The 14870-nt window shown below is 40.9% G+C and overlaps 2 protein-coding genes across 2 annotated transcripts; one reads left to right on the top strand and one right to left on the bottom strand.

Annotated features, from left to right (window-relative positions):
• Positions 1-2: 2 nt before the first annotated feature.
• mio (GATOR complex protein mio) lies at positions 3-5966 on the top strand. Its single transcript, XM_065482119.1, has 14 exons — positions 3-140; positions 266-442; positions 780-977; positions 1034-1279; positions 1340-1532; positions 1686-2067; positions 2118-2245; positions 2353-2687; positions 2747-2877; positions 3351-3489; positions 3543-3681; positions 3740-3953; positions 4330-4598; positions 5399-5966. The coding sequence occupies exons 2-14, from the start codon at positions 322-324 to the stop codon at positions 5469-5471; spliced, it is 2568 nt and encodes an 855-aa protein (XP_065338191.1). The 5' UTR covers positions 3-140; positions 266-321; the 3' UTR covers positions 5472-5966.
• On the bottom strand, positions 4748-14057 carry LOC135938474 (uncharacterized). Its single transcript, XM_065482121.1, has 8 exons — positions 13738-14057; positions 9015-9046; positions 8238-8366; positions 7936-8164; positions 7493-7613; positions 7257-7432; positions 6745-7002; positions 4748-5819 (listed from the first exon to the last, which is right to left on the bottom strand). The coding sequence occupies exons 1-8, from the start codon at positions 13795-13797 to the stop codon at positions 5532-5534; spliced, it is 1293 nt and encodes a 430-aa protein (XP_065338193.1). The 5' UTR covers positions 13798-14057; the 3' UTR covers positions 4748-5531.
• Positions 14058-14870: the final 813 nt, after the last annotated feature.

Consider the following 14870-nt stretch of genomic DNA (forward strand, 5'->3'; position numbering starts at 1 on the left):
AGCGAGGAGGTCCTGCTTTGTTCATAAGTGATTGGTTTGTAGGTTTGTAAGAGCGGAGAAAGAGGAGTGGCAGACTAACCATCAAAACACTGCAAAAGCAAAACATAGAAAAACCTACATTATGTTACAAACACAAAATGGTATTGTAAAATCAATCATATTTTTATGATAAAAATATTATATTCACTGAAGACAAATTATAAAAAAATCTATATTTGAAAAGAACATAAAATTATTTGAAGAGTAATGAAAAATATTGTTTCAGATTGGGATAATGCGTATGTAATACTTGAGTAAAAGAGTTGCTGCAACCAGTACAAAATGAACAGCTCAAGAATGGACATTCTGTGGGCTCCGTCCCACCCAGACAAATTTGTCACTTGGGGCACTGACATCTATCTCTACGAAGTGTCTATGCAGCGGGAAATGCCCAAGCCTTCCTGTAAGAAATTAAAAAAAATGTTATGCTAGCTCAATGTCATGCAGGGAACTCTTCTTCTTTCTTGAAAGTTTCTAGTTTTTAATTTGTCATTGCTAAAATTTCAAAGCATTGGTGTTTAAGTTATTATTGGAATATTATGATAGAGCGTGTTATTTGATAATAGATATTAGCAAGTGCTTTGGTGTGCAAAATAATGTTAAGGAAAAGGTATTGGTTTGTTTGCATGTAATTCGATAATTTAATTGTTGGTTTATGCAATTGGTAAATTACATTTTCATATTAAGTATCAACAACTGTTACAAATGGCTTGACCAGTATGTAACTGTTTCATGATCAGCCTTCAGGATATCAGCATTAGCGAGCGCCAACCTTGTTTCAACCATAACAAATCAGCAGTACATAAAATGTGTCGCAATTCACCCACACCCAGCCAGAGAAATCCTGATGGCAGCAGGATTGGCAAATGGGAAAGTAGCACTAACAGCATTTGGCCCTGTTGAATTTGACGCCAAAGGCCTTGCAGGCAAAGAATTAAGTAGGATTCTTTTAAATACTCGAGAGTGAGCCTTGATAATCATGTTATATGGACAGGTCCTAAACATCCTAGACAGTGTAATGCTGTGGCTTGGAATCCAGTGGACAGAGCTGTGCTGGTTTCCGGCCTGGACAAGCACAGAGGCGATCACTCTGTGCTGTTGTGGGACGCCGTAAAATCTCCGCAGAAGGCTGTGGCTGAGTTCAGTTTATCTGAGGTCATCCACTCGTTAGCCTGGCTGCATCAACATGCCATTGCTGTGGGAATGAACAACAAGAATATAAAAATTATTGATATCCGAGGTGTGCCTTGATAAAATTATTTTGAAAAATTGGCATAATTGTGAATCTCCTGCTTTTCAGAAGGATCAAAAGTCGTTCCAAGCACGTCGACAAAGTCTGTTTACAACATCGCAGTGGATCCACACAATGATAAACACATAGCTTCATGCTATGAGAATCAAATAACCATTTGGGATATTAGAAACTTTGAAAAGCCCATTGTTACTGTCACCCAACCGAAGCCGATTTTAAAATTATCTTGGTGTCCAACTAGGTGATTAGACTTTCCAAAGAAATACACCTAGATTTATATCAATTAACGTTTTTAGTTTGAAGAATAATTTAACGTGAACTAATCAAAAATCTGTTCCCATTCAAATGCCAAATTTGCTGGAGTATGTCGTATTAATTTAGATGTTCCCGCCAGGCACAACTTGTTGGGAACCCTGAGTAGAGAAAGTCAGTCTCTCTGTCTCTACGACGTTCAGCATGCCATCGTTGGAGATGAAGAGGAAACAGCTGCCATTGAGAGGTTTGTGACTCCAGGTCAAGGAGACGTGAGCGTGGCCTCCTTCTGCTGGCACCCTCAGCATGAAAACAGACTGATCGCCCTCACTCAGTCTGGCCGAATTCACGACTATACTGTTGCTGAGAGAGTCACGCTGAACTTTTCGCCCTCCATGCACTTGGTCAGGACGGTTGGTCGCCGAATGCTGAAGATGGTGGACGAAACAAATTCCATGTACACGCGCATCAATGACATATCCAATATCATGAAGCAGCGAGCACTCTCCGACTACGGCCTATTGGTAATTTCAATCTAATAGAGCCTAACTTTATTCGATTTATGATTTTTTAGTCGGAATTGAAGGAAAATGGAGACATGGTTAGTGACGAAAATTTGAAACAACTTTGGCATTGGCTGGGCAGTCATCAAACGAGTTCATCTGAGGAAAGTAACTCTGAAAACTGTCATCCTGGTGTTCGGTAAGGATTAATGAGTTCAAATATGTATAACTCTAACCTACATTGATTTTACTATGAAAAAATTGATCAGATAAATTATCCGATTTTATTTGGGACTTTGCTTCCAGGCATTTGTTGCGGCTGGAAGAAAACAATCCCAATGCAATTTGCCCTCGATCAGATGGACATTACCTTGCGTGGAACGACATAAACGCAAGTAAAGTTTGCACCTTCCGCAGTGAAGAAAGGAAAGAAGCGCTGCAGTTGTGTGGCTGGCCTGTTCAAGGAAACAATGAAGAGGTGCTGCAGTTCATCCATCAGTTGGAGCAAGATGGTTTTGCCACGCGCGCAGCTTCCATCGCCGTTTTCCACTTGCATATTCGCTTGGCCATTGATGTGCTGAACAGAAGTGCTTCTAAAGGCGCTCAAGGCAACTTGCAAGTTGTGGCGATGGCGCTTTCTGGTGAGTAGTTTTGTTTTCAACAATCTGAAAGTGACTCATGAATTGGATCACATTGGCAGGCTACACGGATGATAAAAACAGCATCTGGAGAGATTTGTGTCAGCCAGATAAAACTCAATTGGCCGATCCCTACCTCAGATCTATGTTCGCCTTTTTGACTGCTGAAAAGGACAACTACGACAATGTTCTGGTACATTTACATATTCTTTTTAATAACTTAGTGGCTATTTTGATGGCTTAATGTAGCTTGATCAAAGGAAGAGACTCTTTAAATTGTTTTGAGTAGAGGTCTCAGCCATCGGTGCTGTGGCGCGCCAGCCGGCAAATTTTGGGTCACGTGGGCTGTTGCTAGCCGCCGTGAATCTGGCTAAGCTGTGCCAGCCACGCTAGCCGCCGGGGAAAAAGGGTCAAAAATTAAAAAAAAAATGCAGGAGAAAAAAATGTCTTCCGGCCTTTCAGGCCGTTAAGCACTATCAAACTTCTCATTTTAAATATTGGCAGCCGCGCCAGTTGCCAGACGCTGGTGGAAATGACCAGTCGCTGCCGTCAGGCAAAAACTTCTGCTAAGCCGGTCCCACCAGCCTCCGCTTTAAATCTCGCTGCTGAAACCTCTAGTTTTGAGTTATTATCAGAAGGGTTAAAATTTATTACTCAAATTTTCAGAATCAATCTGGAATGGCCGTAGAAGACAGAGTAGCCTTCGCATTGATATTCTTATCTGACTTAAGATTATCTGAGTACATTGCTAACCTCACTGCAAGTTTGACCGAAGAGGGAAATCTGTCTGGACTTCTTTTAACTGGCATGTTTAGTTTTCTTTTTCCCTTTTCTCCATAATTTATACGAAAATAACAGGAACGAGCTTGAACGGCCTAGATTTGCTGCAGCGATATTTGGACAAAACTGGTGACATTCAAAGCGTTTGCATGTTAGTCATGAGAGCATTCTCAGCCAATTTGATGCAGCAAGAGAGGGTTCAAGACTGGCTTGAGGCGTGAGTCTATAGTGCTCTTAAAAATTTCACATCTAAGCTGTTTTCTCTCTTAACCCAGATATCGCAACTTGCTCAATAGCTGGAAAATGTGGACTCAAAGGGCGCTCTTTGACGTTGAGCTACGTCAGTGTCATACAAACGCCAAACATCTAAATTTTCAAATCTTCGTGTCTTGTAATTTCTGCTGCAAGAGTGTCTCTGCAACTGTTAATACCTTACTGAGGAGTCGCATTGCTAGACTTGGATCTCAGTCAAGCAACAACAAATTCAAGGTACAAAAAAAAGGAAATTGTCATATTATTCAAAAAATCAATTCACGTTCAATGTGCACCCTGATTATGAATGTTGAAAATTTATTGAGTCATTATTCTAGTTTCTCAAAACTAAAGTAAATACCAGTAGACCAATAAAATAATTTCCTGGTCGCACACCTAAACCCTAATTTTGAAATATTAACATCATATTTTAATATTGTTTCTAACATGTCAAAGTGTAAGAATATGAAAAACAGTGAACAAAATTCCACAGTACAGTTTGGTTCCAGCTTAAGTTCTATCATTGATATTATTTGTTTAAAATAAATACTAACTTCCCTATGATGATGTGTTTACATAAAAATTAAATGAAATAATGTCCCATTATCTTCAGATGTCATCCTGCCCCAACTGCCGGAAACCTCTGCCACGTTGTGCCATATGTTTAGTGCACATGGGCACCCCGTCTGGAGCGAAATCGGTTGGTCGCATGCCGGATGACAAAAAGCTATCGGAGTTTTCAACTTGGTTCACCTGGTGCCAAACCTGCAGACATGGCGGCCACGTACACCACATAAGCCAATGGTTCCGTGAACATCTGGAGTGTCCAGTGACGGGCTGCACTTGTCGCTGCATGAGTCTTGATTCAGTTGCAGCACTCAGGTGAATTAGAGTCATTCATGTGAATTTATAATAAGGGATATCCAATGAAATTATTGTTAAATGATCAATTGTTTCATTGAAAAAAAACAGTCAATACTCCAGTTAAAAATGGCAAATGGTCAATCAATATGTAAGTAAATTAAAAGCGATTTTAGAAGTTTATAATTTTATTGCATGCTTTTCAAAATTTATTGTTTTTTTCTAACAAGTAACAATAGAGCATGCACAACACCACAAGTTTACATTTTTATCTCAACTTAACCTTTAGCAAAGGTCTACATTTTTTCAACTCGCTGGTCAATCTAAGAAACATACGCTGTTGCTTTGTTTAAGAAGTGTCCAAAGAATAAATAAGAGGATGCACGAACTTCAAATATAGACAAGTTTGAGGTACCTTACACCATTGTCGCAACTAATTCTCTTTTTCTAAGCGTTCAAACCGGGCACACCTTGAAAAACGCTTTGTTCAGAAAATTGAAGAAGGTTCCAATTGGTTTCCTTCTTTTGTAAAAACTGCGCGCGTCAAAAAACAGTGAGCATCCATCGGCAATTCAATACATATTAAGAGAGAGTAGACCAAAATCGAGCCAAAAAGTTAACTCATTTTGATAACAGTTTACTCTACCATTGTAATTTTTGGCTCGGTTTATTCTTTATCAGAACCAAATCGTAGATTGTTCCATTCGTTCAATCATTTGGATGTGTGATAAAAATAGCTAAAAATCCTCATTTATCGCTTCTGACACGATTTTGGTCTGAGTACATAAAATTTGCTATCGTTTCCTAAAATGTTTGCGCAGATTCATTTCAAACGAAGACAAAACGCACCACAGAGTGTATGAGATAACAACTCCGCCTGCCAAAAAAACTTAAATATGGATTTTTTTCTCACTATTGGTGAACAAGCCCCAAGGGTTGTTGACGCGAGGACAGCTAGCTGCGGTTCAGCTGCTCTGTGTCCATCTCGGCGTCCTCATCCTCGGAGCTGCCCTCGAGCAAGGGGCTGCTGCCCTCGCGGCCGGTATGCACGGTCAGTAGAGGCGGTGCCAGGTGCGTGCTCGGCGTCGTCGGCGCCGACCGGGAAGAGACTACGCCGAAGCCAAAAGTGCTTGGCGGCAGGGCGTTGCGCGGCGACGTCAGCGACAGCCAACTCGCACGTCGTGACCGCTTCGGCTGCACCACTGGTGGCCCGCTGCCTTGGCTCAGGGGTGTGTAGCCACTCTGCAAGGGCAGAAAGAGACAGTTAGTCATTGTGAAAGAAAAAATGCGATATATGAGCTACGTTTTGTGATTTGTGACTAAAAATGTGTTAAATCAAAGTTTGTTTATATCAGGAACAGAAAAATAAAGAAATACATACGCTGGAAATTTTAATTTATTTTATTTTAAATTATTGAATGGCTCGGCTCTGCGTGGATTTACTCACAATCAGAATGGGTAGCACGCTATCGTTAACTTTGTCCACTTAAAATTTCACTGATAGCTATCCAACCAGAGCAAATCCGCGTGGAGCTGATAATTTAAATTTCACCAACATCATTTTGATTAAAAATATTAATTTACGAAGATCTTGAAAACCGTTATATCTTCCTTTTATTGTTCAAATAAAAATTAAATTACTAGATGGGGAGACATTATCACAAATTTTAAACTATTCAATTTTTTGTAAAAAGGCGTAAAAAGTTACCTTCACCTACCACTTATGAGCAGGATAGAACTGCGAGTGCAAATATTGTGGTACACTTTGACTACTTTTAATGCTTTCTCGATATTGTGATAGGAAAAAAATCTAGCTCTGTCGTAAACTGACAAAGCAATAACGAGCATATAGAACGTTGATTTTCTTGATTAGTTTTGTCTGCTTAACACTTTAAGTGTTCAATAAAGTTACCAATCGTACCCATATTTAAAAATCTTGGCGCAGGCAATTTTTAAATTTTATTTAAATTTTAGTTTTAGTTTCACTTAGCTTTTGTATCCGAAGAGTGATTAATATTCCTTTTATTAACTTAAAATGGCATATATTCACTTCAGTAGATTCTAAAATTTATTTTAGCGTCCGTTTTTCTGTTTGTTTAATTTAAAGCAAAAATTATATTCTAATGCTGTTGTTAATTTAAGTTATAAATGCAATTTTTATTCTCACCTTTGAATGACTGGGCCACGGCGTCCGGCTTTTATTGGAAGCAGATTCATTGTCACCGTCGGCGTACTCTGCTGGCGTGACAGGGGTTGCCGTCGGTAGGGCCTGAATTTTGTCGAGCAGGGCACGTAGCTCTGCCGCCTCCTCGTGCAGTTCCTGGGGACCATCGCACAAGTCCAGCGGCAGGAACAGTCTGTTGTTTGCCGTCGGAGTCGTCGCTTGAGGCGGAGACACCGGCGTGCCAAGTCCAAGGCTGCTCACCTGGTAAATAAGTTAAATTAATTAATACTGGACGTAATGTGTACAACAAATGACGTCTTCTTTACGTTTTTTTACATAGATTTTTATTAAATTCGTCAGTTGGCCCGATTAATTCTGATTGATTAAAATAATATGATGATTATTACGAGCCCAGTTTTGTCTGTGCGACTCTTTAGATCGTAAAGTGACAAAGCTATTATGCAACCTGTTCGTCACAAATGTAAAGAAGTTGCATACCTTCAAAAATTTCATACCTCTGAACCTGAGAGCCCGCCGAATTCGGACACGCAGCATGAGGGCAGCATCAAGGATGAAGGGGGTGGTGATGGGGCAGCGCTCGGGGGCGCCTGTCCAGGGTAAGGGGGTGGAACGTCAGCACACATAAAGGCCGAGTTTAGGCTGTCCACTGTGCTCGCCGCGGAAAGGGAGCCTGCGGAGAAATTTTAGTTTAAACATGGTTTTGCCGGTGATAAATTCGTGCACAACTTACCCACAGGCCGGACTAGGTAGTTTCTGAAATACTGCACCATCAAACAACTGCCAGGTATACTTTTTCCCTGGTCTCCACCAAAACTGATGACCAAGGGATAGAGATCAGGCTTCGCTGTGACCTGAAATATCAAGATTTAGTTTAATGGAATCAGTTTTTAAATTGCTCGCGGGAAAGGAAGCATTTATAATTAGCATTATGCTTCAAATTTTGCCACATAAATCCCTATGTCTCAATTTAATATAAGTTTTTTACTTTAAATTAATAAAATAAAATAGTAACTTTATCTCTTGCGCTTCTTAAAGGGTACATCCCAACAAGGCATCGTATTATTGTTAGTCTGACAAAAAAATACCACGCATAAAATTAAAGCCTTAGGGTGTTGAGTAAACTGTCAGAAAATTATTAGGAGCGTGTGAAACAATTTCTGCGAATTTTCCAACCTCATTGTATGGGGGTGGCGAGTGGTGGAATGAGTTGCTGCGGCTGTAGTTGGGCGGCGCGTAGTAGGTGGTGCCCGACTCGGAGCTGAGGTCGTCGCTGCGGTGCGCGTCTCCGTCGCACTGGCCGCAGCAGTAGCAGCAGCCGCGGCAGGAGCGCGCAATGGACCTGCGGCGGCGCCAAATGGAGCAGCCGACCAGGAAGAGCACCGCGATAGTGGCCACCACCGCCCTGGGGGTGCGACAGAATTGGGGTTATCAGCGCCAATATTGCTTGTGTGCGTATCGGGAGAGTATATAGTTACCAGAAGTGCCAGTGATTCCAGAAGATGACGTTCAAGAGGCTCGTCGGAGGAACTGGAGGCCGATAGATCGGCGGCGTGTACACGTTGTAGCAGCAGCCGCCGGTGCAGCATTCTTTCGGTGGCGCACAACTGTGAAATTTAGGATTAGTTTATACTACACGGAATTTATACTAAATAAATAAGCTGATCGATCTCTTTTATTTATCCTATACCTATTTGTATAAAAAGACTAGACGAACTGATGGACAAGTGTGCATTTTGGTGAATAAAGAAATTACCAATTTATATAAATATACTACATTTTTCTTTGTGTGACCGAAATTATGTGTCGCGTCAAAAAAATTATCTTTAACCTCAAATTTAAGAGATGATGGAAACTGCACAGCAAGCACAAAACTTTTGGCTCATAGATATTCAGAAAAGGAATAAATTGGGGCTCTTGAAAGTCTGATTAATAAATATATCCAAAAAAGGTGAATTTTCTATCATACACAATATTTTTTTACTCAATAGCTTTATAGTAATGTAGCAAAGTTTCCTAATCAGTCCTAATCAGCTATTTTTTCACTTATATGCACTTGGATATGGGCTGGCTTCCACAATTGGAGAATGTATAGCGACTTAGTTAACCTCAAAATGTTGCCTTTCCTGTATGACGGAAAATTCCCCACTTTTGAAACAGCCTAAAATATGATGTTGATAATCTTTATTTGAGTTGCTCCCATTAAGCAACTTAAAAATGGGAGTGATCGGTCAGGCGTGGAATGGCAAACTTACTAGTGGCCCCCATCACAGTATTTGGCCGCGGCCTGTAACAGATAAAATCGTATGTTAGAGGATTAATGGAGCGCAAGACGCTTGATTAGTATCATGCACAAGGATTAATTGGCACAAAGAGTAACGACTCTGAGCGTCTCGCTCGCAGCCGAAGGCTATCACTGTATATGGGTTAAGGCAACTTTTAATTATTTTAAGTAGCACACGAATCCTCAAACGGGCGTTGTTGAATAAATTGGAGTATAGCGTGAGTGTGTGTTTGTGAGAGTTTAGCTCTCGTGTCTGCCTGCCGAGCCGTACACTCACTCCATCATGGGAAAAGAGCCACTAGACGGCGGCAACAACAATAAGGAAAATTAAAACGATTAAAAATCTCGTGGAGCGCCTTCAGCCTCAACTATGCACACAGCACCGTGGGGGTTGAATAACAATAACAAACACACACACACACACGAGTTTGCATGAGCACGCTTCGTTCCACGCGCGCGGCCAGACCCTATAGTTGCACATTTCGAAGCGCAGCACGTACACTCTTTATTCGACGACTGGGTGTGCACGTTTTCCCTGCCCGGCGAAAGTGTGCCGTACTATTGACGCAGCTATCCTCTCAGATAAATTGTCGAGCCGACTGATTTACTGCCAATTTTTCTCTTGCTGCGGCTGCGTCTCGAAGAGCCTTGGGAAGGTCGCGAAAGTTATATATCAGCCGTCCCCACGGCATGCTGAGGAATTTGTTGGCGTGCCTCGCTGTCTGAGAGTTATCAGTCAAGAGACCAATACTTTATGACAAAATTGATATGGCGTTCTGTACGATATTGGGCAAAGGGGGAAAATTATGACCATCCATTAATATGAGCTATAAAAATATAAAGAAAATATATTTCTCTAAATTATTTTGACAAAATGAATAAAAGCTAAAAATTCCCCCATAACGCTCTTTAGTTATGCCATACTGGATTTCCTAATTTTACTTAATTTTAGTTTTCTAAATAAGACAATAGCTCCATGCTAGTTGTGACTATGCTTCTGTTCTCAGAGGATTTCAAAACATGAGTTACATTGAAGTTACATGAATTGACCTGGAAAATTTCTATTCAGTATTGCAGGCCTTGATTTAAAATATTACAAAACAATATGAAGGACTCACGATTTCTACTCACTCACACTTCCTGTTCTGTCCACAAGAATCAATGTCATTTGTCCTATGCTATCAAAAAGCGTGAGTCTCTCTTAAAACTCTTTAAAAATATCATTGATTATAAAATGTTTGAGATAAAATAATGGCTACGATTATTCTTCACGTATGAACTAACCAACAAGTAATTAAACAATAGACACTGTAACATAAAATCTAGGCGCTTCACATGTTATTCACGTATTTTAGGGAAAAGGCATATTAAAAGCTCATTTGTAAATACATTTTTACACCAGTGGAATGACCTTAATAAAACTAATTGCGAAAAAGTTAAATTAAATGCATATTTTATTTATGTGATTATTGAGTGTCTTCTAAAAATGAGAAACCTAAATATCTAATATATATGTATATGATAGATAGGCTGTGATATATGTCTAAATTTTCTAAGGAAATCCAATTTCCTCTGACGCAGCAGAACGAAAGTGATAAAAAGGAACAGATTTTCTAGCAATTTGGTGCCATTTGCATTTCAAGAGGAGAGCATTCCCAGACACATCTCTGCAGTGTCAGGGCAGATTCGTTTTTCCAGTTTGTAGCAAACGACATTTTATGCTGCTCAAATCACTTGGAGGACGAGCAAACTGGAGGCTCTAAATAAAATATTTGAACCATCGAGCGAGAGAAGAAGAGAGTGCAGTAAGCAATAAATTTGATTTCGCTCTCTGGAAGATGGAAAAATTGCGCTCCGCTCTCTTGACACACTTATTTCACGCGAGGGGTTGCTTTTCCGAGGGCAGAATAGCAGCCAGTCTGTGTGGATGTGTGCGAATGCATCTGAGCGAGAACTGGAGATGACTCTTGTGTGTGTGTGTGTGTGTGTGTGTGTGTGTGTAGTGTATGTTGTTGGACTCGCAGTGAGTTTATCGATCGCCGGTCTTTTGCCCGCTTTGGCAATAACACACTCAGACGAGCATCAGAGGAGAGCAGATAAATAATATCAATCCAGCGAGAACCTTCTTCCTAAAAGAGAACAGTAACCTTGGTAGGGAACATTTATTGGCTCATTTACTTCTTGTTTTAATGGCGATAAGGTCTCATAGATCAATAAAATTCAGATTTTCAATACTTTTCAGCACTTCAAATTCTAGTGTCCGAATTCAGTAAATAATTTTAACCCCGCAAAAAAAATCTAGAAAATATTCATTTGCAGCTTAAAGAAAATTATTTCATCCCAAATGCTGAGCAACATTTCACAAGGCCGCGAAGAAATATTTTCTAAACATAAAATTTACATCCCACAACATCCAAGTTATTTGAGGGCATCAGTGTGTTACGCCTCGCTTACTTCTTTTAAGTTTGTGTAGTGGCGTGTGGCATAAAAGCGAGTTGCAACTCCAATATCGCATCTCTTTACTCAGGACTGACTGAGCAAGAGGAGGCGCAGGCGACAACACGGAGCCAAGTTCATAAAAAGCGGCGGACGAAAAACGTCGCTGCTTTGTGTAATGATCCGGCATGCGGTTGTGCTTGCTGCAAGATTGCAGGCTGGCTTAAATAAAAAAAGACCGAGAACGAGGTCGGGGGAAGAATTCACGCGAGTCGAGGAAAACACGGATCGAGATTATCGCCTTGCAGGGTTGAAAGGCAAGCTCTGCTCTTTGATTGCGCCGACCCTGAGTAAAAGAAAGTCTAGAAAGGCGGGAAAAGTTCTGGGAAAGGAAACGCGCCGTGCAATTATATACCGAGAGTTTGAACAGCTCGCATTTTTTCCAGGCCACTGACGGGATTGTAAATAGAAAGTTTTACAACTGTTTAGCAGACAGACGCAATATAAGTTTCTCGATGCTTATTTACGATATGGTTTGAAGGACACGTTCCGAGTTTCATTGAAATAAATTTTTAGGTAAGTATTCAAAACTTCTCAATGAATACAGGATCACATTAAAATTGAACTTTTTTATCGAAAGTTGATCCATTCCATCTCACTTTTTTATGCTATGCGTATATTTTTTATTTCATAGGCATGTAAAATTTTGTTGTTAATCTTGAGAAAGATTTGTTCACAGTCATTATAGTTTGTGACAACGCGTCTTTTAACGATCAGCCTTGATTAATCTATAAATAATCATTGGGTGTCAAGCTTTAATCTTTGCGATTATAGTAAAAGTCTCATCGCACTTTATTCAACACTTCTTTGATGTTGAAAAATTGCTCCCAAGTGCTGAATCCCGAAACAATTGATCGAGCGCTTGATGACAGGCAGCGTTTTTTAAGATTATCCAGCGATTAATGATCAAAGAAGCGATTAAAAGCTCGGTGCAACTTTTTACTAATAACTTTTCCGCTACTTTTGACGTTTGACAAGTGATAAGACAAATACAAAACAACAGTCTTGCTTGTTTCCACCCATTCCTACCGCTGTGAAACCCCTTGGTGTGAGTGACGGCTTGTTTGGCATAACACACACTGGGTCGTAAAAAAACGTGATTGCACTTTCTTGCAAATGTCACAGCTATTCTGCTTGATCCGACGCAACTCGTTATGAAGAACAGAAAATGTCAGCTGAATTAGAGTAACCTTTCCACAAGAACTGTCAATTTAAACGGTGAAGAGGGCATTGTCAAAATGAAAAATTGTTTTAAAATCAGTAATAGTATGTTACCACCATTTCATCCCTTTTGATTTAGATTCTTTTGAATGGTTTTTAATATGTTACTTTGTCTGAACGTTTGTTATGAATGAGGCAGAACTAAAGATTATCTAACACATCTTAAACTATTATTAACCTTAGAAATTATGATATTTATGATTTTTTTATTCAATATTTATAATAATTTTAACCATAGAAAAAACCCACCAACATGGCAAAAAATTAGAAATACTCTTAAGTTTTAAAAAATTTTAAGACTGAAAATGCCCTTATCTGTATGAAAATATTACAGCATGCATTTATTAGTGTTGAATTGTAAAATAGAGTTTACAATAAGGGATAGGTGGCTAAGAGTGAAATAATTGCAGAAATATATAATTAGCTCAATATTGATTTTTAAAATCTTGACACGCAATATTTTAACTACTGATTCTTTAATTTCTTTGCTCTGAGTTTTATAATCTGTTTAATACTTCCACGAAAAATAACAACGTGAGATCCACGTAGCATTTTTTTTAACTACACATTCTTTGAGCTATCGTGCAGATTGAGGCAATGAAATGTAGTCGACCATAAATTGGAATTCGTGACCCCCACCACCAGCTTGCATGGAAGAAAATATAAAATACGGCAGCCAGATTTTCCTGCTGATAGCTGCATCCACAACTTGTACATACAAGGCAAACGCGGCTGTCACAATAGTGCAGCAAATTACTTCCTCTACAAACCCATCTCAACAACCTCCTTAATGTGTGCCAGGAGGGAAGAGAGTATGCATTTAACACACACAATGCGCTCACTGCGCGTGAACAATAGCAGCAAAAAGCAAACAAGACGCGTGCGGTCGCAAAACTGCGGGTGGTAGGGTGAAGAAAGAGAGGCACGGCCTGAGGTCTTCGAGGCCAAACCTGGCGTCAGGTATAAAAGACACGCACCTTGCTGGCAGTTAGGAGTGAGAGAGTGGCGATTGCCAGTGTCGCGGTGGCCAACATCATGTAGGCGACGAGCTGCGTTTGGCACTGTCCGAATCAAGTTGCGGGGGTGACGGGGGCACTCGGGGGCGGCCTGGCCTCCGCGGGGGCATGTCGGCCGCTGATTCGGGCCTTGAGCTGCTGCGTTTGTTGTTGGGGGTCGTTCGGCTGCTTACGCTGGAGGAGGCCCGCACTGCTGCTGCTGCTGCTGCTAGCCCGAGTTCGATCTCGTGCCCCTGAACGGCAGGCGAGCCGCGCAACCGCATTCCACCCCTTGGTTGTTAGCAGCCACGCATCCCTCGACTGCTGCTGCTGCTGGCTAATGGGCTGGACGGCATGGAATTTTATTATTCGAGCTTGTCGTCGGGCGAAATCACGCGCGCACTCTGCTGCTGCTGCCAACTCCTTTTATGATTTTGTTTTTCTTCACCCTGGCCAGACCGAACGGCTCATGCACGCGCTGCTTAATTTTTCATCCCCGAGTGTTTTGCCGCGTACGTGCCGTCTCTAATTGATTCTTATGTAGCTGCTGCGTCGCTCTACGACACGACACGACGTTCACTTTGCGCGCGATTGGAATAATATCTAGGTCATGCATCCGCACCGACCTGCCAACCGGGCAGATTGGATAATATATCTTCAGTTCTTTCACGGTTCTTCGATTTTTGTATGCTTTTTAAAATGTAACCATTCTGCGTGAGTCTCAAATATTTTTTTTAACTGAACTGATTTTTTTCAGCACGTCAGATTACAATGAGCGTATATATTGTTTATTCCCTATTTTATTTTGGAGGGGTTTGGGGTTCAATTATACATAGTTGGCTAATTCAACAAAAAAGCAAGCCCCAAACCTAAATAGCTTTGCTCTGCTCCGAAACCCCATCAATTACTGCAGAGACAGCGCATAGTGGCACTCCTCACGTGTTTTTGCTCCGCACGCTGCGCCTGGCAACAGGGATAGGCATCCCGTTTGACACATGTGTCCAGCGGGTTGCGTCGAACGACAGCCTAAGGGGCTCGTTAGGCCATTAGCACGGCCGGCACAGGACCCTTGCCTTTAGCCACCAGAGTGTCTTTTGACCTCTTATTTAGGTTGT

Source organism: Cloeon dipterum, chromosome 3 (genome assembly GCF_949628265.1).
Source record: "Cloeon dipterum chromosome 3, ieCloDipt1.1, whole genome shotgun sequence".
In the NCBI taxonomy this organism is placed as follows: Eukaryota; Metazoa; Arthropoda; class Insecta; order Ephemeroptera; family Baetidae; genus Cloeon; species Cloeon dipterum.